At 55.1% G+C, this 21,873-nt stretch overlaps 5 protein-coding genes across 5 annotated transcripts; 1 reads left to right on the forward strand and 4 right to left on the reverse strand.

Annotated features, from left to right (window-relative positions):
• Positions 1-2,589: 2,589 nt before the first annotated feature.
• Positions 2,590-4,254, reverse strand: CGGC5_v010879 (uncharacterized protein; the record flags this gene model as incomplete). Its single annotated transcript, XM_032020447.1, has 3 exons — positions 2,590-3,482; positions 3,536-3,932; positions 3,988-4,254. The coding sequence occupies 3 exons, from the start codon at positions 4,252-4,254 to the stop codon at positions 2,590-2,592; spliced, it is 1,557 nt and encodes a 518-aa protein (XP_031892626.1).
• A 3,299-nt stretch (positions 4,255-7,553) lies between these two features.
• Positions 7,554-8,267, reverse strand: CGGC5_v010880 (KIN17-like protein; the record flags this gene model as incomplete). The annotated part of the gene is made up of 1 exon (XM_066152429.1): positions 7,554-8,267. One exon carries the CDS (start codon positions 8,265-8,267, stop codon positions 7,554-7,556), a length of 714 nt encoding a protein of 237 aa, XP_066008249.1.
• A 512-nt stretch (positions 8,268-8,779) lies between these two features.
• pfkA (ATP-dependent 6-phosphofructokinase) lies at positions 8,780-11,227 on the reverse strand (the record flags this gene model as incomplete). The annotated part of the gene is made up of 3 exons (XM_032020425.1): positions 8,780-9,949; positions 10,000-10,464; positions 10,514-11,227. The coding sequence occupies 3 exons, from the start codon at positions 11,225-11,227 to the stop codon at positions 8,780-8,782; spliced, it is 2,349 nt and encodes a 782-aa protein (XP_031892622.1).
• Positions 11,228-13,611: 2,384 nt separating this feature from the next.
• Positions 13,612-15,652, forward strand: srb4 (Mediator of RNA polymerase II transcription subunit 17; the record flags this gene model as incomplete). Its single annotated transcript, XM_032020414.1, has 2 exons — positions 13,612-13,889; positions 13,945-15,652. 2 exons carry the CDS (start codon positions 13,612-13,614, stop codon positions 15,650-15,652), a joined length of 1,986 nt encoding a protein of 661 aa, XP_031892621.1.
• Positions 15,653-16,563: 911 nt separating this feature from the next.
• Positions 16,564-20,449, reverse strand: CGGC5_v010883 (putative ATP-dependent helicase; the record flags this gene model as incomplete). Its single annotated transcript, XM_032020403.1, has 4 exons — positions 16,564-18,657; positions 18,713-19,496; positions 19,575-19,848; positions 20,116-20,449. 4 exons carry the CDS (start codon positions 20,447-20,449, stop codon positions 16,564-16,566), a joined length of 3,486 nt encoding a protein of 1,161 aa, XP_031892624.1.
• Positions 20,450-21,873: the final 1,424 nt, after the last annotated feature.

Below are 21,873 nucleotides of genomic sequence, written 5' to 3' on the forward strand. Positions count from 1 at the left end.
GAGGCAATCTCGTCGATTCACCTCATCACCCACTTGGATGCATTCGAGGCATCCACTTGGGCACTGGCGGCGGTGCAGGCTGAGTGCTTGTTCGCCTCTTGGGCCCTGACGAAGGTCCGTTGCGCAACAGGCAAATGGGCGCTGCTGCTCTCACCGATCTCCCGGCTGCCCAATGAACAGGGTCCTGACTTGTGACTTGCAGGTCTAGACGCTGCGGCAGCAGGCAGGGCGCAAATAGAAAGGAAAGGCCAGTCCGAGGTCCAGCTCGAGTTTCCACCAGCTGTTGGCGGCTCGAATTCAGGATTCTGAATGGACGAGGGAAGATGTTTGGTACTTGTGATGACACACGACCGGCAGACGACAAAAGCATGCAGCAGACAGCATACGGCATACTGCATATGACATATGGATATCCAAGTAAATGCCTTAGATGAGTATTGAAGTTCTACTGCGTACTCGTTGTCAACTTCCACGTCTCTCAACAGCCTGTCCGGCTGCTTCCACCAGCGTTCCATCTTACATCTTCGATGCCACCCCAGGTTTGGGACAATGGAGCCTCGTGTCCCTGAAAAAGAGCTCGTCTTGCGTGCTGCCCGGCGCATGAAGCTGGTTCACCTGCGCGAAAGACCTGATTTAGATCCTTAGGCCTTATTCTGCTGTTGCTATTACTGGGAAGCCGATGAAACAGGGGGGGGGGGCAGTGAGGGAGGGACGGGGAGGGGAGTCGAGTCCAGCGTCCAGGTCGTGAGTGTGGTCCGTCCTGCCCTGCCGTCCTAATTGTGGAAGTGGAAAGGAAAGAGCGGGAAGAAGCTAAGACGATTGGAAAAGTGGATCCCGTTCGCTGTGTCTGTGTGAGGTCGTGGTTTCCAACTTTTTTTTTCTTCCCTCTCACTTTCTCATCACATGGAAGGAAGGAAGGCAGCCCGGAGCTCCCTCCTTCCTTCCTTCTGTGTCTCTCCACTGTCGCTTGCTCACCTCGGTGCTCTAGTCTTGCGCTAAGGAAGTGACCACCTGCCTGCTGCTCTGCCTTCCCCTCCCCTCCCCCTCCTGCCCCTCCACGTCCACTCACAGCTCCTCGCCCAGCCCCCCCGCTGTCAACTTCTGCTCCGGCCCATCACCAAAAAAACACTGACGCAATTCTGCATCCACACCAACCAGCGTCTCCCGCTCGCAAGTCGCCTTTCCATCGTCTCTCGGCCATGCCCCTCCTCTCTGCCCACTTTCGTCGCTCCCTTCCACACGCCAAGGCAGCTTTGGGACAGCACCAGAGACACTAGAAATCCAGCGACATGTTGCGAGTAAGTTGGCATATTAAGGTACCTGTATTCAGTGCTTCACACCTTACCTGCCGCTTCGGCCAATTCCACTCTTCAAACCCAATTCAGGAATCCTGACAACTGCCGGGGATGCTTCCTGGATAGACTCTTCACCTTGATCCCGGCCCCGGTTTCCCTGTTCTAAACAGAAGCTTTCCATCATTAAGTCGCATTCTACGTCTCTCCTGACCAGCTTGGAGCTGCGCAGTATTGCACCTCACCCAACATGCGCAACTTCGGCGACAAGTGAACCAACATTTTACCGGCCTCGAGAGAAACCTGCCGATAGCCTCTTTGTCCGCGCCGCCTGCTGCCAGACACTCCGCAGTTGGGTTCTGTCTTCACCGATCGGACCAGGATATCGTGGTTCCAGCTCCAGCCTGATCGCCAGGACCGGCCCAGCTGTCAACGAGCCCGACGGTCTGAACCGCAGACACGCTCCTTCGTCCGCACATCACACGCCCATCTTGCCGCTTTCCATCTGTTTTCTCGACCCTCCATTTCCCTCGTCTATCGCCCCAACCCATGATGGACCAGGAGGTGCCCGCGAACCCACTGCTGATTGGGCTGAGCCGACATCCTGGGGGACCCTGAACAGAGTCAGGACATCATTCGGCTCGTTCACGAGTTCCTCCCGCAGGTGGTGACCTCCCACACCATCATGAGACACAGCCCGGCTGTCACTATTTGAGAATGCCATGTCTGCTTCTACGACACAATTGCCTTTTACGTTTCTTCATTGGCCAGCTGCACGAAAGCTCCATACAATCACCCTGGTCACCGTCCACCACACCAACAGGCCCCCAATGTCAGAAACGGCCCGCTTCGTCAGCTGTAGCTCGGCGTCGCCTTGTCGCCGTACACGCAATGAGGAAATCGATACAGGCCTCTGGCCAGAAGAACATGAGCAACGCTTCTGGAACAGACCAGCCCTACATCTTTCTAGCGCTCGGTAGGCGCGGGAACTTCCCCTTTTTCTCGACCCATGCCCCTGGGCTGAAGTCAACTTCGTGATGGGCGGGTAGCTGAAACTAACAAGCTCCAAAGCTGCGGAACCCCAGGAGCCATGGTTCAGGAACGCAACACCATCGCCGCAATCAATCTACGCGAAGCGTTGGTGGTGACGGGCGAGCCGGTGCTACCTTGACATCGAACGAGTCTTTCCGTCAAGGGTTCGCCTTCACTCACTTTACCACCGGGGGAAACAGCCGATCAGGGACTTTGTTCATTGCGGTCATTATTCGTACTTCGTTCGGTGCGGCTCACGGCCTTGCTACTTTTCCTCCTGCGCCTCTCTCCAGCCCCCAATGCTCCTCCTCGCACCGTTCTGCCCTGTCGCATCCATCTCTCCTAAGTGTCCTTCTCCAACAAGCTCGTACACTTCGCCTACATCCAGTTCTTGTGGCGGTTGTGTGGCATCGGCCTCCAGTATTTGCGTTCCGAGCTTCTCTGTCGGATTCTCTGGGCTGCCGTACTCCGTATACGGCCCCACCCCGCCGGATCCTTGGAGGCTATTCCCGGGAGACGTGTGTCCGTTAGCAGCCTCGATTTCCTTCAGGCGCGCTTCTTCCAAGGCCCTTTGCTGCCGTCTTTTCCGCACACAAAACAGAGCCACCACTGCCGCAAAGCCAATAACTCCCACAGTGACTCCAACTCCGATGCCAGCTTTAGCTCCAGTGGACAAGACTGCCGGCTTGGCGGATGCGCTCGATGCTGTTGACGTCCCGTTCGGATCATTCTCGGCCGTCTTCGTCGCGTTGAAGCTGGGAACTACGCTGGCTTGTGTCCAGAGGCCGTCAGTGCCGTGGTAAAGCTGTGCCCAGCTGCCGTTTGAGCGGTACCAAAGCCATACTTCATTCGTGTCGAAGTTGTTCGTCGCTGTCAACGCGCCTCCGGCCTCGTCAGCCACGGGCCAAAGCCGTTCATCTTGCTCTGACATCATCGTCCATGCCCCGTTCACGTTTGAAATTTGATGAAGTTTGGAATCGGTTCCGAGGTAAAATAGACTCCTCACGTACGATCCGTCGACGGAGGCGACCAAATGCGTCAAGTTTGTCGGCCAGGCCGTCAACGTGAGATTGGGCGTGAGAGACGAGTTGACGACGATGTCGGCTGCGTCGGTGTTATTCGTCAGCGTGTCGTTGGTGAGAGTCCGAGGCAACGTGGCTTTGGGCATGTTAGCACTTCGCTGCGAACAGAACGGGTAAGATAAGACGGACCGAGATGCCAAGTTTCATCTTTGAAGTATCTCGAGATTTCGAGGGTTTCAGCGTCTTTGGGAAAGACGACAGACATGTTCAGCTGGCCCGAGTGCGTTGAGGTCAGCACCGTCGAATTCGCTTGGTCTTGAGAAATCCGGCCCTTCCACCGCCAGTCGTCCTTGGTCGTGTACGCCATGACATTAACCCTTCTGTCCTCATCATGGAAGAATACGCGATATCCGTTTTCCGACCCCAGCAGCTCGACCGCGAGACCTGTCTCGTCATGGATGGATTTCACATTCGCCGTAGACGAGATGGTGTATTCTCCCTTCTTGTCGTAGAGGCCTGTCGACATGTCGCACTCAAAGTAACCGTTGACGATCGACCCGTCCTCTGTCTGGTAGAAAATCGATGCCTGTTGCGACGCGTCAGTAAGTAGCAGCCTATGGTCGGACGCCGCTCAAACAAACCATCGTCAGCAACTGTGCCGTATCATACCATCCCGCTCCCGCGAGGGCTGAACCGTTGCGAGGAGTTTTCTGCAAGTCGAACGCATTCTTTCCGTCTGTGGGGAATATGGGTGTGGAGTTGCTATTGCACGCGCTATGGAGGATTTTGAGCGTTGTAGGATCTTGCATCGCAATCTGAGGGCTCAGCTCCGTCCACCACGACATGAGACACGTTGCCGGAGAGAAAAGCATCGCCCCCAGGACGATCTTCAAGACCGGCCGCGCCATGCCGGCGGTGGTTAATACGCGGCGGGAACGACAGAACACCCCGCAGCCGGGCGATGCTTGATTCACAGTCGAGATCGCGTGGCAGTCTGCTGCGGAGTACTCGGAGATTCCATTCAGTCAGACCTAGTAGTTGACCGACGTTCAACGAAGACGAAGAGAACGGAAGATGAAGGACGAGATCGCGATCCGGGGGGGAGACCGGGTTTATCAATCTCCCTACAGGGATATTGGACTGACGGTATTCAAGGGTCTAGACACCGAATGCTCATCTCCATACCCTCCGAGACCCAAGGCGGAAAGCTCACCCGCCTGCTCGACCTGCAGCAGCACTACTGCGGGCTAGCCCTAGGCTGTGGCCCAGAAGGCGAAGCATTCGCTCGCCCGCACCTAACGAGCATCCTTGCAACTGACTTAACCTCTTCGACGTCCCGTCTTTATCATTCCCAGCTGGCGAACATTGAATTGATAGCCCCCAAATGTAAGCGTAAGACGACCATCGAGTGTCTGCCCGTTGCAACCCCCGGCGCGTCTGCGCTCAGCTCGTTGGACCAGCAAATGGTGGCAATCAGGGGGTCTTGAAGGCAAGGCTCGGCATTGGCTGCGATTAATCACGGTGGTGCAGTAGCGAAGTAGCTGATGTAACCAGCTTTGGGGGGGCTGTTTGATTACTCAAGTCAGGGCTGGAAGGATTCGTATGGGCAAAAACCTGCGAAGCCTGGGTGGTTTATCCACATCCGATTTGTGGCTGTGGTAAGTCACGGTCTTTTTGTAATAAGAGATCTGGACAAGATCTTCATCAATCTCGGTCCCGAGGTTTTTGATATCTCGGGCACTCGAGAGGAAAGGATCAACTGGCTCTTCGCCAACATCCCTGTCAGAAGCGGGGGCTAAGCTCAGTAAGCAACCATGAACCAACCCACGGACAGGTGGTTTGCCGGTCGAGATTTTTGCGGGTTACGGTTGCAACGCAGTGCTTCAGCAGACCTCGACGGGGACGAATGCAGTTAAAAGAAGCGAGATAGAGCCCATTCTAGGCCCTCCCGCCCGCCGCTCCCTGGCTCTCGTATCCCATGTTCCGTCGACGTTGCTCCATTATTGATCGCGAGAGGTTGGGGGAGATTGGAGATTTAAATGCAACTCCGGCTCGGACTTTTGTCATCTTTTAGTACCCACGAGTGTGTCGTGAAGACAAGCATTCTGGGCGAGATGCTGTTCGGTTGGCGATGGCCCGACAGCCCGGTAAATGAATGGCACTGCTGCTGCGCTTTCATGGGATTTGATGTAATCACTGGAGCATCAGGAAACCTGATTCTGCAACAATTCTGGCATGGATGGGGGTTCACCGTTTTTGAAGATTTCAGAGGAAAGGCGCTTGCTTTCCTGGATCAAGCCCCAAACTCCCGCATACCGTTCGTTGGCCCTTTTACGCCTCTCCTTGCCACGATGACAGAAGAAAGAAATATCATTCACCCTCCAAGACAAACTGTTGAAACCGACGACGAGTTGGTCAAACTCATCGAGAAAGCCCACACAATCGCCCCCGTCGTCGGCGAGAGACTGGACGCGCATCTCGTCTGGAAGAAACGGGCCACCTTGTGGTTCGGGGGTTTCTTTGCGAAAGGCGGGAAAAGAGGAACAAGTGAATGATCGCACTGGCGGTTTCGCAAGTTGTATACATATCCTGAAAAGGATAGCTGGAAAGTTCACACCGTTGGTCGCAAGCGCCCTCTACATTTTTCAAATACGAGGGCTTGAAATACAAACGAACACAGCCAGTCTTCATCAACATTAGAAATTTGCTTCGGGTGGGTACTTTGTCGAGTGTCTAGAACTTGGAGCTCTTACAGCTTCTCAACCATGGCATCGACTTTTTCGTTCTGTTTACTTTCCTCCGATCAAGTAGTATACGACTCCGTGGAAAAGGAAAGGAAAGATGTTCCCGCTTTGGTATATGAGAAGTCAACATTGGAAGTGCGGGCGTATCGTGTCATGCAGAAAGGGTAGAAGCCACGGACAGCTCATATTCGGCACCTGCACAACACCATAGCAAAGATGCGCCAAACCACCCTTCAAAAACGACGAGACAAAAGTCACAGTAGTTATGGAAGCCAATACCAGCGCAGCGTCGCAAACAAGCATCATGGGCTCCCTGTCCCATCACTCCAAGAGAGAGAAGCCCGGTCTGAAGTTGATTCGAGAACTGTAGGTGCTGTAATAGGCTACTTAGCAAGCGTCCTTCGACGAGTACAGTAGGCCAAGAGCAAGCACCGAAATGCCACACCACGGCCAATTCGGGATTTCAGTCGGGTGAGTGGATGGATAACCCTGTTTTATGAAAATGGGGGCTTCAAGGAGGAGGTTCCAGACCGGCCGGTCAATGGGACGGAAGCCCAACCTCAAAGGGGAAGGACGCAGCAACATCCTGGTGCTTGCTTACTAGAGTCCGAACCTCAGCTCTTTGTAAGGCTAGGATAAGTGCTAAGCTTGTGGCGCGTAGCTTAGCATGCATGTCTAAAGCGACGTCGTGGTTCATCCGGGTTGGAGTCTAACGGTAATACATTTCACAAGTCCCCCTTAGTACTCATCCCGACAATTCTCGCTGTTCAAGCTCGTTTCTAGTGTAGAGCCTGAGCTGTGGCTGCTTTGACCGAAGGAGAGGTGATAGAAGGTGAGCTGGGCGATCCAAACGCTTAGCATCATCCAGCTCCAGCCTCTGCTTATGCCTCTTTACGCAGAGGCTAACACAGATAGAAATAATATCCCAGCCCGCCACATTCCTAGATGCTGATCTTGGTTAAGTGGAATTGCTTGCCACCGCTACGTTGTCCTGTTTCCTAGGCTATTGGCTCTAACGGCGAACATAATACGCAGCCATACAAGAGTGAGTACCTTTTCCAGTTTCACAGCTATTGATTATTTTGAGGTTTTAAGTAGTCTTCCCCGAAAAATCGGGATAATTTATTCATGCAACCCGGGTATCTGCCTACCTAGAAGGACAATGGGCTGTGTCTCTTGGGTACAGCAACCACTTCACACACATACTTATCGGCCTCTCGACGTGGCGTCAGCGTTCGGTGCGCCTGCCCTCGACTCAATGATGAATCATCGTGAAAAAGATTGCCTGGGCATGTAGGACTGTCCCTGCCCAGTTCTCTCCTGCTGTACGCCTCCCCTCCTGAAATCTCCCCGGTTCAAAATGGCATACCTGGCCGTGACGTAAACCGCAGTGTGTTGCCCTGGTTGGCGTTCTGTTACTTTGGTTGAGGCTGTGTAGGAGGTGCTTCTTTCACAGCTGTCTGTCAAGTTGGTGCCACGAAAACTGGTGAATCAGTCCGTTTCCTCTTCATCAGCTGCTTTGCTGTCTTGAAAACATCAAGGGGCTTCTTTGCTTGACTCATTTTACTCTCCTCCTTCGAGCTGCGACTGGTTGGCAGTTGAAAGCCGACAGTACGGCCGGGTTCGATGGACGTGGAGGCAGACTCGGGCGCGGCAGCCGTGCCGGTCACCTTAGTTTGTGCTTGCGCCCTTGCGAGCTGTGCTTGGATCAAGTCTTCCTCCCTCATCTGATCGGCTGCCTCGGCCTGGTCTCTCTTCCTCGAGTCCGCTGCTCGGCGAAGGGCTTCCGGCGAACGGTCGATCCAGGCGATGAACAGACCATCGTCCTTCTCCTCGACGCGACAGAGCCCTTCGCGGCCGAGAAACTTGACGAAGTCGGTGAGCGAATGCCAACGCGTTGCGTTAAGATGAGTGTGATGCTTGTTGGCGATGTAGGTCTGGTAAAAGCGGTTCGAATGCACGCTTTTCTCTCGGTGGCTTGTCCGCAACTGGTCGAGGAACTCGGCCTGGAACTGTTGCGAGATGTTGTTGATGGTCTCGTTCACGTTGCCGATGTTCTGTATTCGACGCACGTGGGACTCGGAGAGAGTGTGCTGTTTGAAAGCATTCTCGTTCCGACACTGTTTGTCGCAGGGTGTACAGTACCATCGCAGGCGGCCAAGGCCCACCATCTTCATTTTCTTATCCACATGGCGCACGGAGCCTGGGTCGTGTGGCTTTTTGGCTGTAAGTCAAGTGAGGCTGCGACCAGCACTTGGCTGACATGTATTGAGGGAACGTTGATAGGGGCGTGATAGGTTAGGTAGGGAATCAGGAGCTCATCTAGAGACCGGTCGGAATGACGACCTACCACAAAGCACCGATTGGCTCGCTTAACAAGCCAATAGGAGACCAGGGATCGAACTGAGGCCGTTGCGGTGGAACTCGACTCCTTCAACCTATCTTGCGAATACCAGAGAAAACGAGAGGGCTGAGCATGTCGAAAGAATGCACTTTTGAAAGCTCATGCATGTTTAAGGCAATGTCGCGGGTCATCCGGGCTGGAGTCTAATAGAAATGCATTTCATAAGTTTCCTTAGGTAATCAAAGACCGAACCCCGACACGCCCGTTAAAACATCACCTGTTGCTCCCCATGTTTTTCCTGCATTAACACCCCGCTTTCTCTACTCTATCATGTCGTACTGCTCATCACTCGAGGCCTCTCTTGACGTCCTTGGCCTTGAGGCCACTGAGTTTCCTCTCGGGCTTGTGGTGAGAGGGTCTGCCGGAGAGCATGTTAACCACCTCCATCATGTGCGCCCAGTGAGCGTCCTTGGGACGGCGGTTCTTCCAATCCGTGTCGTGGTCCTCGAGATCGAGGACCGGGGTGAAGATAACGCTGGCACCCTTGATTCCAATGACAGAGGCGCTCATGGGATCCCTCTTGCACCTGTTATGAGACTTGGGCCGGAACTCCTCGAGATGCTGCATGCACTTGATGGCCAATCTGACGGCGCGGCATCTGTCCATCGGCGACGGGACTCCTCCCTGCTGGACGTGTCCGGGGATGCTGTCGCGGGACTCAAATCTTCCGCGCGCTTCCTTGCGGATGATGTCGGCGATGAGCTTGGCGTTGAAGACATCGTCGGCCTTCTCGTTGATAAGGATAAGGCGACCGGACGATGATTGGCCCTTGTCCTTTGCAAAGACATCGCGGAGGTGACGGACGTCCGCAGCCAGCATTTCAAGGTCCATACCCTCCTCTGGCGTGTAGACAGCACTTGCGCCGACACTAAGGCCAGCAAGTGTAGCAATGTACCCAGACTTACCGCCCTGGGTCTCGACAACGAAGACACGGCGGCGAGTTGCCGACGCCGACTGCTTGATCTTGTCGCAGTACTGGACCAGCTCGTTCAAGCAAGTGTCGGAGCCAAGAGAGTATTCGGAGCCGGGCACATTGTTGGAGATGGTGGCAGGCAGGAGCACCATTGGAATGCACAGGGAGGGGTACAACTCCCTGGCCTTCCGCAGCTGTGACACGGCGTGGTAGGCCTCGAAGCCACCAACCAGGAAAAGAGCGTCAAACTCGTACTTCTCAATGAGGTTGGCGATGAGCTCCATGCCGGACTCGGACGGAAGCTCTCTGTTGGTTCCAATCTCAGATCCTCCCCTGCTAGCCCAGCTGTCAACATCAAGCCAATCGAAGGGCCGCACGGCACCAACGGGCTTGTCCCCGTGATGTCTTGCAAAACCAGCAAAACCGTTGTGAATAGCCACAGGCTCGTGGCCGCGGGAAAGGCAGTACGCGACACCAGCGCGAACAGCGGCGTTCATACCACCAGCTGGCGCGCCAACGTTGATGAATCCAATCTTCATTCTCTGCTCCATTGTCAGCGTAGCCTCATTGTTTTGGGATGATTAATACGGACCTCCTTCTCAGGAAGATGGTGGTCGTCTACTCTGACGTTCGTCGTCAAATTGTATGAGTTGAACATCTCGGAAAACTCGGCATCTCGAAGAGACATGGCCTTGTCAAAGTCCTTCTCCTCAACGGCCTGCGCGACCGTCTTGGTGTCCTGAACGGCTTGCATGAGAGGCCTGCGAACGATCTGGTTCTCGGTAATGGCGATGAAGCAAGTCTCGGTCTCGGGGGTGGCTTCCAGAACAGCCTTGACGGCCTCGACACCCTGCAGCGTCGCCAGCATTCTGTCGTAAGCAACGGCGGTACCTCCACGCTGGACATGACCAAGGGTTGTGACACGAGTATCCAGAGCTAGCCCGTCCTTGTCCGCGAGCAAATCCTTGACCATCTCTGCCGTGATCTTCTTGCCATTGCTGTCCTTGGCGCCCTCAGCGATGATGACGATGGTCTTGCGCTTGCCGAAGCTTCGGTGCTGGGGTGTGTTAGCTTGTTCAGCAGTACCGGCCTCTGGACATGCTCACCCTCTTCACGATTTCGCACATCTCTTCCTCCCAGTTCTCCTCCCTAGGCTTTTCAGGGATGAAGATAAAGTCAGCACCCGTAGCAACACCGGCCATGAGTGCCAGCCAACCACAATGGCGGCCCATGACTTCGATAACGAAAGCTCGGGAGTGGGAAGAGGCCGTGGCCTCGATGTAGTCGACCATCTCGCAGATGCGCTCGAGGGCCGAGTAGCAGCCGATGGTGGCATCGGTGCCTGACATGTCGTTGTCAATGGACCCGACCAGACCAACAATGTTGAGGTTCTTGTAAGGCTCGACCTGCTCCTTCTTAAGCTGGCCGGACGAGATAAGCTCCTCAACCAGGGAGGGCCATTCGGCACGGAACTTGTCAGCACCAGTCAAGGAGCCGTCACCACCGCAGATGATCAGGGCATCGATTCCGTTGAGGATCATGTTCTTCGCGGCAGTCAATCGTCCGGGACGCTCGTAGAAGGCCATGCAGCGGCGAGTTCCAATCAAGGTACCGCCCTGTCCAAGGTAGTTGCGCACATCTCCCCAAGCAGCCTTGCGGATCTGGTCGCCGCCCTGGACCAGGCCCTCATATCCATCGTAGACGCAGTAGGGATCGCAGCCCATGTGGATTGCTGTTCGGACAACGGCTCTGACTACGCCGTTCATGCCCGGGGAGTCACCTCCCGAGGTCATGATGGCGATCTTCTTCTTGGCGGCCATGGTTTTGGACGTCGAGGACGGAGTGTTTCGTAGGTTTTCGGGACTCCGGAGTCAACTAGGGAAAGGGGGAGGGAGACCCTTCAGAGAAAGGCAGTCAGTCGACGTCGGCTTAGAGGATATTTGTACGGGTATGGTGGTATAATATGTCCAAGGGATGGTGGTGCAAGTTGGCTGGCCGTGCGCAAAACTAGGGGAACGCAGGCAGAGGTAGGGAGGGGGACGGAGTGTTCAACGATCATGAACTGACTTGCGAGCAGGCGAGAGGTATGGAAAGGTGCCTTGGGTAGGTGCCAAGAGCTTGGAAGCTGCGAGGTGGTTGGAAGCTATGCGGGAGGTATGTACCTTTTTTCTTTGGTTGAGGGGCTTGGGCTTGCACCTGGAACTGGAACTCTCGGAGCAGGGCGAAGGGAAGCTGCGAGACACACTTGGCTCGGCTTGGGGTTCAGGTTGTTTTTGGCTCGGGAGGGCGCGCAGAAATAATGACCGGTCGAAGCCAAAACCACAAAACACAAGTCGGTTCCCAGGGCAAGATAATAATAGCGCGCGCGCCCTTGGATGTTTTATGGCGGGGAATGATGGACACCAAACGGTTGGAGCATGCAGAGAGCAGAGCAACTTGAGTCGCAACGTGGGCTGGCACCTCGAAAAAATAGCATACAACAAAGCAGAGGAAAAAAAAAACCACAACCTGACAGCCCCTCCCCGATGCACCACCGCAACGGCGCAAGCACCAGGCGCCGCACCTCAACCCCTCCCAACAGATGCCACACCTACCTGGGAAGACACCCGCTAAGCCAGCATCAGGGCAGTGACGTTGTGGGCTGAGAGCTCTTATCGCTTATCGTGGCGCGGGGGAGCTCCGGCCAAGCCCAGCAAAGACGCCGCCGAGGCCGCAGAGACCGCAGAGCGTCGTCACATTTGCAGGGCCCGGCGTCACAACCGGCCTATGGAAACCTTCTGCGTCGCTGAATCAGGCACGGGAGGCCGTGTTACTGGTCAGCCCGCCGACAGGGGATTATCTTTAGCTGAGCCCTTCGTTGCAGAAGGATCCTCGCTGACGTTCTGTGTCTTGAAAGCAGGCCGGCCTGCTGTCTGTCCTAGAAAAGAAATGGAAATCTGCAGCGACTGAGGAGCTGGCTGTTAATCGCTCAATGATTGACTGAGGGCGAATGAATCCATCACATGAATAGCTGTGTCAACCGATTTCGAGTCACACTCATTGGTGAGGGAAATACTGCAACTGGCTGGCAATGCTCTTTTTTCTCGCTCTTTTTTTACTGAGTGAGGGGTTTTAACGCCAAACAAGGTTCCTTCGGCTTGCTCCCATCTCGGGCTTATTCTGGGCTGCTTCCACCCTTATCCACCACTATTACCAGGTCCAGACTTGTCGCCAGCGTCGACTCAGACTGCCCCTCCATCCAGCTCCAGTCCAGTGCGGGGCTCGCCGAACGCGCCAGCAGTCCAGGGTCAAGCGCAGTCGGTCATTGCTGCCGCTGAATCCAGTGATTTTGCTGAGCGCGGCTCCGCGACTGTGGAGGGGTCATCCAGGTCTTATTGACAGATTCTCTGACCCTAAACCCTTCTTCATCAGAACAAGTCAACACCATTCCAGAGTCTCTTAATCTACATTATTACGCAACCTCATGTCGCGAATTGCATGTCATTCTTGATCAGATAAATGGCGTCGGCAGCCGTCCAAGTATGCATTCAAGACGTCTGGCTAGAGATGCCAGCCCAAACAGCGGAGGACCAGGCGCTGGCAGGGATGCAGGGATAAGCCTCCGAAGTGAAAGCGAACACTCAGAATCCGCAACGACGGCATCGAGTGACAAGTCATTCGACCTCAGTCTTCAATTGCCCATGTGCAACCACAAGTCATGATATTCAGTATTCAATCATCTCGCAGTTTGATGCCTTCCCACAATGCCGCCGAGTGCCAGCTTTCACCTCTGCTTCATGCCATAGCCCACCAACGCGGATCTCGCGGCGAGGTATTCTAGCCTGAATCTCTATGTCATCCAGCCTGCTTGCTTAGTTGATACGAGAACCTCGTCGACGGGATGAAAGAAAGCCTTGATGATATCGCCAGTGACGTTTGATTTGGTCTTATCGATACCTGTTTCGGTGAGGCACAGGTGTGAAAGCGCGCCTGACCGAGAACCTGCCCGATTGATTGGCCAGAAGCTCTGTGGAGCTACGGCCATCACGGTCACCCCAGCCAATCCGTAGCGACTTCCAACGGCCAACTCCAGCCTTGCAACACAGCCTCACCAATACCAGCAACCTTGATGCAACATGCTAGCACGCAAAACCTAACCTGACTCCTCCGTACACGATATACCGAGCCGACCGTCTTCGATCAATCAACCGAGAAACTGCCCACCATGGCGTCGGGCAGCTCAATGCCCTTCTCCTCCCTGCAACCAACCCCGACAGGCGGTCGCAAGCCTAAGAACCTTGCCGAATTCATCGCGCGCGTACAATCAGAGCGCGGCTTTCGCAACGTCACGGAAGAAAGCCTGAAGCAAGAAATTGAGGACCGCAAGAATGGTGTCGCCGACGTTAAGGAGGAGGAGGACACTGCCATGGCGGACAGTAACGAGGACGAGGAGGAGCCAGCCGACGCCAACGCCGCGCGCAATGAAGTGCTGAGAAATATAGAGTGCGTCGGTCTACTCTTTTGCCTGGAAGATTTTGTGCTGACAACCGTTTTACAGTGCCGCCAACAACTCCGCGCTCATGGCACTCGATTTCATCTCATTACTTCTCTCGAAAGAGAGCCCTGCCCAAGCCGGTACTACCCTTTCAGCCCAGCTGCGAGACTGGGTAGGCATCGGCAGCCTCGGGATCGCCAAGCGCGAAGACAACGACGAGCAGAAGCAGCGCGACGCCGAGAAAGCAAAGGACAACCGCGACGTCTCATTAGGCTGGGCCCTGATCGACATCAATACCACGAAGGAGTCGGCGGATAAGGCAGCTAGCCACTTGAGCAAGGAGGTCGAGCGCGAAGAAAAGTACTGGGGGGAGATCCTGGCGGTCCGCCAGGCTGGGTGGTCAATGTGCAGATTGCCGGCGGAGAAGCAAACGCTGGGCGTGAGGTTCGGATTCTCAGAAGCGTCACCCGAGTTCAGGAATAGCAGTCTCGCCCCTTTACGGCGTGGTGATGACGGTTCGGCAATGCTTCAACACGGCAGGATCGGCGCTGGCTGCCAACGTCTCGGCGTCACAATCGGCAGATCAGGTAAGACAACAGGTCGTCTCGCCTTCGGCACATCCGTGCCAGATACTGCCCTGCTCCAAGACCGTGTTCTCGAAGCGCGCAACACCATCTTTGCCCAGGAGCTTTGGCACGAACTGCACCGTGAAGCGCACTCACTCGCTTCCTACGGTGTCCGCGCGAGCCATTCCGCCATCACATTCAACCCAGCCTCCGGCCCAAGCCTCACCCTCGAACTTGAGAACCTCGAAGACATCGCCAATAAGGCCGAGGACCACCCCGACAACACACTTGCAGAAGCGACGCACCTGAGCTTGCATATCTTTCTCAGTCACGCTCACAGACTTAATGAACTTCAACGCTTACGACCGACACCGCCTCACCAGCGGCGCAACCAGACGCAAAACCAATATCATCTTCTCCGCCCCATCGTGGCCAAGATACTTCATGACCGCGCGATAGAACAAGTCACACGGTTCTCCGGCGACCTCACCACTGTCTTCCGCCAGGCCGGCGTCAGCGCTGCCAACTTCATCCTCAACACCCCGCCTTACCCGACAGCAGATCTACGCAACAGCTCAGGCGGCTCCTCCGTTCGCCCCAGCGCGTCACAAGCCCTCGCCAACCAGATCACAACTGCCCCAGCCGATTTTCAACTCGAGCTCATCCTGAACGCCACGTGCCGTCTGCAGATCCGTGGCCGCACCTTCCTTACGCCCCTGACAACAACCCAATTCCAAGTCCAGCTGCTTCCAAACGCCGCCGAGCCGCCCGATCCGGAACCTGCGCCCAATACCCTCCAGGGTTCCTATCCGCCCTCCCGCGACCCCTACCCGAGCTTCTCCGCCCTGAAGGACTACCTCACCGACGCAGCCACCCACGCCCTGACAGACTGGTCCATGTCCCTCATCCCTCCTCCCCAAGCGCCGTCGCCTTCGGAACCCGCCCGCCCGGAGTGGACCAAATCCATCCGCGGCACCGCCATCAGGGACATCGACACCGAGAACCGCGAGGTCCGCTTCGACATCCTCGACGACGCCGACGAGAGACCGATCCTCAATGTCGGCGCCGCCTGGCGCACCGCGGACCAAAAGTCCAAGATACAGCGCTGGAAGTGGTCCCCCTACGGCCCCGCGGAGCCCGCGCAGATCCCGCACATCGTCAACGCCGTCGTCCAGTCCAGCGACTTGGCCACTTCTGCGGCCTAGGCGGCCATGGCTACTTCACCAGAGGATTACATACCTTCACCGGAGGACTACCGCTTACCCCCACTAGAGGACTGTTCCTCGGCCTCAGTAGGGGACTACTCCTCGATCTCAGCAGGGGACTGCTCGTCACCTTTGGCAGAGGATTACTCCTTACCCTCACCTGAGGGCTACCTGTGGGATTGCCCATACACCTCTCAGGGGTTTTCTAGGATGCTAGGCAGAATCGACGACAACAACGGCCTCCATAGCATCGAAGACCTGGATTAGCTCAAGGCATTGATAAAAGTTTGGGTTTTTTTCTGCCCCTGCCTCCACTTTCCACAGCGGTGCTCTCCTCCCACAGGCACTGTTGGGAGGATGGTTTCCAGAGACAAATAATGCGATAAAGCAGGCGTTACATGGACGGTTTGTATAATACCTGACACATCGTCAGAACATCTTTACAACGCGCTGCTAGATCCCGCAGTAGTAAAACAAAACAGAATTACCTTCACCAAGAGCTCTCGATTCATGAGCGCCCATGATTCGTATAAGTGCGTTTTGTGACTTTTGACGCCACTATCACTGGACCTATGCAGTGTGAAAGGTCTTTTAGCAATTGATCTCTATCGGATCTACCTGGTATCCCGCTGTGAAGCGTCTCCTGTATGACCGTGTTCCTTCCCATACCTTCCTATGCCAGCCAAGCCCATGTAGTAATGCAAATGACGAAAAAAAGTCGTAAGAATCGTAAACCTCCCAGGTGACATTCCATGAACATGGCCTTTTCCTCCTCTGCCGGACTCCAGATACGGTACCAAGGAATAAGAGACGGCGCTCATAGCGCAGACAGGATGGGCGGAAAGCGAATTTTGTCGGATACTGCGTGAACACGGTTCTTACGTGTGGCATGGTGCACTGCGGGTGTTTGTTTAGAGGTTGAACAAGAAACGCAGTTCCGTCAAGCTCAGACCGGCCAACTTGGCACCCTCGCGCTCATCTAGAGCAGCATCAACGGTCTCGCGCTTCTTCTCTTGAAGCTGCACAATACGGTCCTCGACCGTCTGCTGGGTCAGGATGCGGTAGACCTTGACGGGCTTCTGTTGACCTATACGATGTGCTCGGTCAATAGCCTGCATCTCAATGTAGGGGTTCCAGAATGGATCCATGATCACGACGTTGGAAGCGGCAACGAGGTTGAGACCAGCATTTCCAGCTCGCAGCGAGACCAGCATGACTTTGATTCTAGGGTCGGTCGTGAAATCGAAAGCGGCGTTGTCGCGCTGGGCCATGGTCATCTCGCCCGTGTAGCGGCAATGCTTAATGTTGAGGCCGTCCTTCTTCATGGCCACCTCGAGAAGATCCAGCAACATGGTCCATTGAGAGAACACAATGGTCTTCTCGCCAGTCTCCTGGATCCGGCGCAGAAGATCCATGCAAGCCCTTGCCTTGGCCGAGCTGAGCCAGTGGTGGCTGAGGTACTTGGTGTAATCTCGCCAGGCAGTAGCGTTCTTCTTGGCGTCTTTGCGGAGAGAATGCAACATGGTACCCTTGATCTTCTTCAGTCTCTTCTTGTCCTCCTTACTAGGAGATGTAATCTTCTTCTTGCCCTTCTTCTTAGACGCCTTGCGCTTCGGCTCCGGAGTGGCATGTGGGCCGGCGGACGAGCTATCGTCGTCATCATCACTAATCTTATCGTAGATGTCGTCGCCGACGACAAAGTCTTTGAGGTTGCCGTTCTTGTCGGCGTCCTCGGCGTCCTCGTCGTCTTCATCTTCTTCATCGTCGCTCCAAACAGAGCCGTCAGACTCTTCACCCTCTTCTGAACTTCCGCTATTCTCATCAGGCATGTGAACCTTCTTGAACGCTGAGAAGGTGATGATGTTTTGCGGATCGAGCGGGCCTCTGCAGACAGCGCACTTAACGTGGCCGTTTTCCTCACCGTTCCGAATGTTGTCGCGTCTGGCGTTGTCAACGTGCTGCTTCAGGCAGCCAGCGCAAAGCTCATGACCACACGGAAGGGGAATGGTAGGATCCGGCATTATGTCGTAGCAGATGGGACACTCAAAGCCTTCGTCAATAGCGTCGGCGTTGGCGTTATTGAGAGCGCGAGACTTCTCAGTGAGTCGAAGAACGACTGCAGGAGAAAGTTGCTTCACGCGCTCCAGCATCCCATCATCCACGTCAGGAACCGCCTCATCCGAGTCAAGAAGAAGGTGAGGGTGGCAGCAAGTCTGGCGCAGACGAAGCAGCAGCACAAGAACGTGTGAGTAGTGCTTGCCCAGAGTACCCTTGCGAAGGTATTTGTTGATCTGCACTTGGGATTTGGTCTCCAGATCCGTGTAGTACTGACGCTCGTCTTCGTCCAACTCGGCGTACACAACCTCCTCTTTCTTCTCGGGCAGTTGTAAGATGGGCTTTCCGTCAATCTCGGAGGTCTTTGTGCGTCGCAAGAGTGTTGCCTTCAGGAGAACTTGGAGGTTGCGCATCGCCTGGGCCTTGGGGTCGCCTTTCTTGCCAAAGAGTACTCCGAAAGCCCTGCGGAACGCCGTCCACTCGCAGTACGGCTTGATCTTGAGGAAATTGTACAGCGAGTAGAGCTCGTCGACGCCATTCATCATCGGAGTTCCTGACAGGCACCAGCGGTACTTGCTTTGCAGCGCAGCAGCCGCGTTAGATGACTGCGCCTTGTGGTTCTTGATCATCTGACTCTCGTCCAGAACCACACGGTAGAACATCGAATGATTGGGGTGGAAGAAGGAGACTGCGCTGGCGAGACTAGGATCCGTCTTGGTGTTGGCTTGGCGCCCGTTCAGATCCTTCCACCAGTTTGCCAGCTTCTTCTTGTCGGATACCAAAGTTCCGTAAGTAGTCAAGACGACATCGTACTTCATGAGCTCCGTTGCCTTCATCCTTTGCTGGTTGTGGAACACAAAAACCGAAAGGGCATCGTCCGACTTGATCTTCTTTTTGATCTCCTCTTCCCACTGCCGAATGAGAGAGAGTGGGGCCACGATGAGGGTCGTCTGTTGAAATCAGGTCAGCAGGGTGAAGAGTTCAGATCAAAAGACGAGCACATACTTTGGGGCCGGACTCTGCCTTATGAGATACCAGCAAGGACAGGACAGAGATCGTTTTTCCCAGGCCCATGTCGTCGGCAAGAATGCCTCCCTTATTGGTTCCGTTCTCCTGACGCTTCATCCAAGTGAGAGCAACTCTCTGGTGAGCGTAGAGAGGATATCTCATGGCATCCGGTGTTCCCTCGCGATCCTCCTCGGGGATGTCCATGCCTGCGTGCACGTTTTTCAAGAGCGCCTCGACTTCTTCTCGGGATCTACGAGGGTCGTCGTGGATATCCTGCATGATTGACGCAACACGAGCATCCAGGGGATTTCCCGACCCGTCAGTCAGATCCATGAAGTTGAAATTCCTAGTTCTACTGATGACTTCAGCGGTGCTGAGAGCGGGCTGGTAAGGGTGGCTTTGTCCGCGGAGGTACTGGCTGGCAGAAACGAAGGGACTTTCATAATCCTCCTCCTCGTCTGAGATGAAGGCTCCGGGCATGGAGGGCATGGAATCGATGGGTGTAGCGCTTGCTCGAGATGAAGACCCTGCAAAGTTTTTCATCTGATTGTAGGCTGGGCCCGCGTCAGGAAAGCCGTTCAAGTACTGGCTCGTAAACTGGTCAAAGCCGGACTGGAAGTCCAACTCGGGAGGGATGGGGCTTGATCCGAACGCCGAGCCACCAGACAACATATCTGCTGGGCCACCCTGCCAGCTGCTCGCCGCTGAGGGCCGTTGGTGTCTTTGCTGGTGGTATTGCTGTCTCGAGCGCGAGACGGATGCGTTGATCGAGTCATCGTCCCTGGCATTTGTTAGCCTTGTCTTCCTTCTTCACGGTCTGTATTCTCATCCTTGATGCTAGACTGAGATGGCTACTTACCCCGTAAGGTCGATGACGTCCGCCGACGCATCGTTAGTGCGCGGAGCCTTGTTGCGACCCTGACTAGAATAGTCGAATGAGGTAGATCCGTGCGATCTCTTGTTGTTGGAGGGCGTAGATCGACCACCATCGTTGCCGAAAAACTGCGGGGTGAAGGAGCTGCCAGCAGGGGAAGGCTGTGCATAACCTGAGCTGCCCATGTCCCAAGGGGTCCTCGGAATGCTTTGAACCGTTGAGGAGCTGGCGGCATTCGGCGGCCTATACGGATATGTGGCTGCAGCAGGTCAGTCTGTGAAGTTCTTATATATCGCGAAAGAATAGAAGGTATAGGATACTGGAAAGAAAGGGATTGGCCATGAAGGAGGCCTGGCAAAAAGTGAAGTGATGATGGCTTCGGATGCGAAGCAGAGGTTTTCGAGCTAGCAAGAATGATGTGAAACAGGCCCTCTCCGAGACAGTTGCCTACATCGCGGCGGCAACCAGTGCGGTGATGACAGGTATGTCCGAGAGCAGATTGAGAAACAAGAGAAGAAACACATACCTCCCCAGCCGTTGATATCGATCGGAAACGTATCCATCTTGCCGTTCTTCTTGCTCGAAGGGTTGCGTGCGTTCTCGGCCGCTTTCTTGGCCGCCTGTAAAGACTTCTCCAAGCTTTGCTTCTGTCGCTTCTTATCCTCGACCTTTTTCTGCGAAGCTTCGACCTTCTTCCAAGCTTCCTGCTTCTCTGCGGGGCTCGTGTGGGCGTCGTCGGGACCGTCTTCGAGGGAGTGGGCGATGGCGAGTTCAAAGTCGTGTTCGTCTTGGGCTTCGAGAAGCTCTTCGGCAGCAGCGCGAAGAGCCTCGTCGGTGGCAGCGACGGGGCCGTCAGCCATTTTTGTCGTCCCGGTCGCGCAGAGGCGGACGCAGTGGTGTGCGGGCAGTGTCAAATGAGGCGACCTGCAGAAGGCAGCCAGGTGTAGGTGTACTCTGGGGTGGCGCGGTACTGCAACATCTGTTGGTCCAGAAATTGAGGTTGCGCTGCAGGCTGTGGGATTGTCTGCAATAGCCAAGTCTCCCAAGCGGTACCTTCAAAACCTAGACGGTGGCTTGCCGATGTGGAAGGGTAATAAATAGGCGCTGGCAGAAGAGGTGGACGGAAGAGAAAAAGGAGGGGCGACCAACGGACGGAAATGGCGAGGAGAGCGACGAGAAGGAAGGTGCACAGGAGAAGACGGAGGGAGTTGTCGGATCGTGCCTGCCAGGCAACCCCAAACCGTCGTTGTCCTAAGCTGTGATGTGGGGGATGTTCTTTTGGTAAGTGCGACGACGAGGAAAAAAAGGCGAGGTTCTTTCTGCCTTCTCGACTTCGTGATCGCTGAAGATGCCCATGGAAGGACCCTGATCCTGGGCCGTTGGTAGGTACCTACCTCACCTTTCCTTAACTCACCGGGGGAGGTAGACAAGTGCGCTTGCCGCCTTATCTTATCAGTGGTGCCTTTTTTTAATTGATGTCATGTTGGAGGCAGGCGCGACGCGTTAATTGGGGGCGCGTGGTTTACTTTTGGTACTGTGGCAACCGCACCTCAGGCACTTTGGGGAGGTACCTGCTGTGCCCGGTGGACAGTGAAGGCGGCCCCACCTCCCCCGGTCGCTGCCTGCGTTTGGAAAGTACTTCGTCAATTTTGCAGGGATGGGACTCAGTTGAGGCAGGCTCGGTCGACACTGACCATCATGCACTGCAATGCCTCAATAGAGCCTCGCCTGGTAGGTACCTTACTTTCCGGCGTTTTGATAGGTCGTTCATCCGGCCTTCCATTCATCCATGCAGTATATGATGCAGCACCTGCCGTCCCGAACCTTCCATCCTAAAGCAGTCGTTCGGTGTCGCCAATGTGCTGCCGCACTGCGCCGTGGTCCCGCTTGTCCTTTCCTCAGCCAGGTGAGGTTAGGCACCTCCTCTTCAAATTTTGCCTTCAATGAGGCTGCGGTTCATCCCATTCGGTTTGACTGCTCTGAGAAGTACACTTTTCATGTGCATGCTACTGACAAGCCCGCTTCAGCCTCCTACCTTGGTTACGGCAAGGTATCAAGGTGGCCTTCATCATCATCATCATCGAAAAAAAGAGAATTGCGATGCTGCGCATTCCAAAGTTCCGTGTGTCTCTCAAGGCATACCTTACATATGTCTCAACAACCCGGCTGCCCGCAGTCAGCCCCAAGCCGCAACCGAAAACTGCTGGTGCCACGACTCTTCCTAGTCTCACGGAAAGGGAAGAAAAAGTCGACCTGAGTGAGGCATGCGACGGCTTGGCCGCCG

This window comes from Colletotrichum fructicola (genome assembly GCF_000319635.2).
Source record: "Colletotrichum fructicola Nara gc5 chromosome Unknown KSG_Nara_v1_contig06, whole genome shotgun sequence".
NCBI classification, from domain to species: Eukaryota; Fungi; Ascomycota; class Sordariomycetes; order Glomerellales; family Glomerellaceae; genus Colletotrichum; species Colletotrichum fructicola.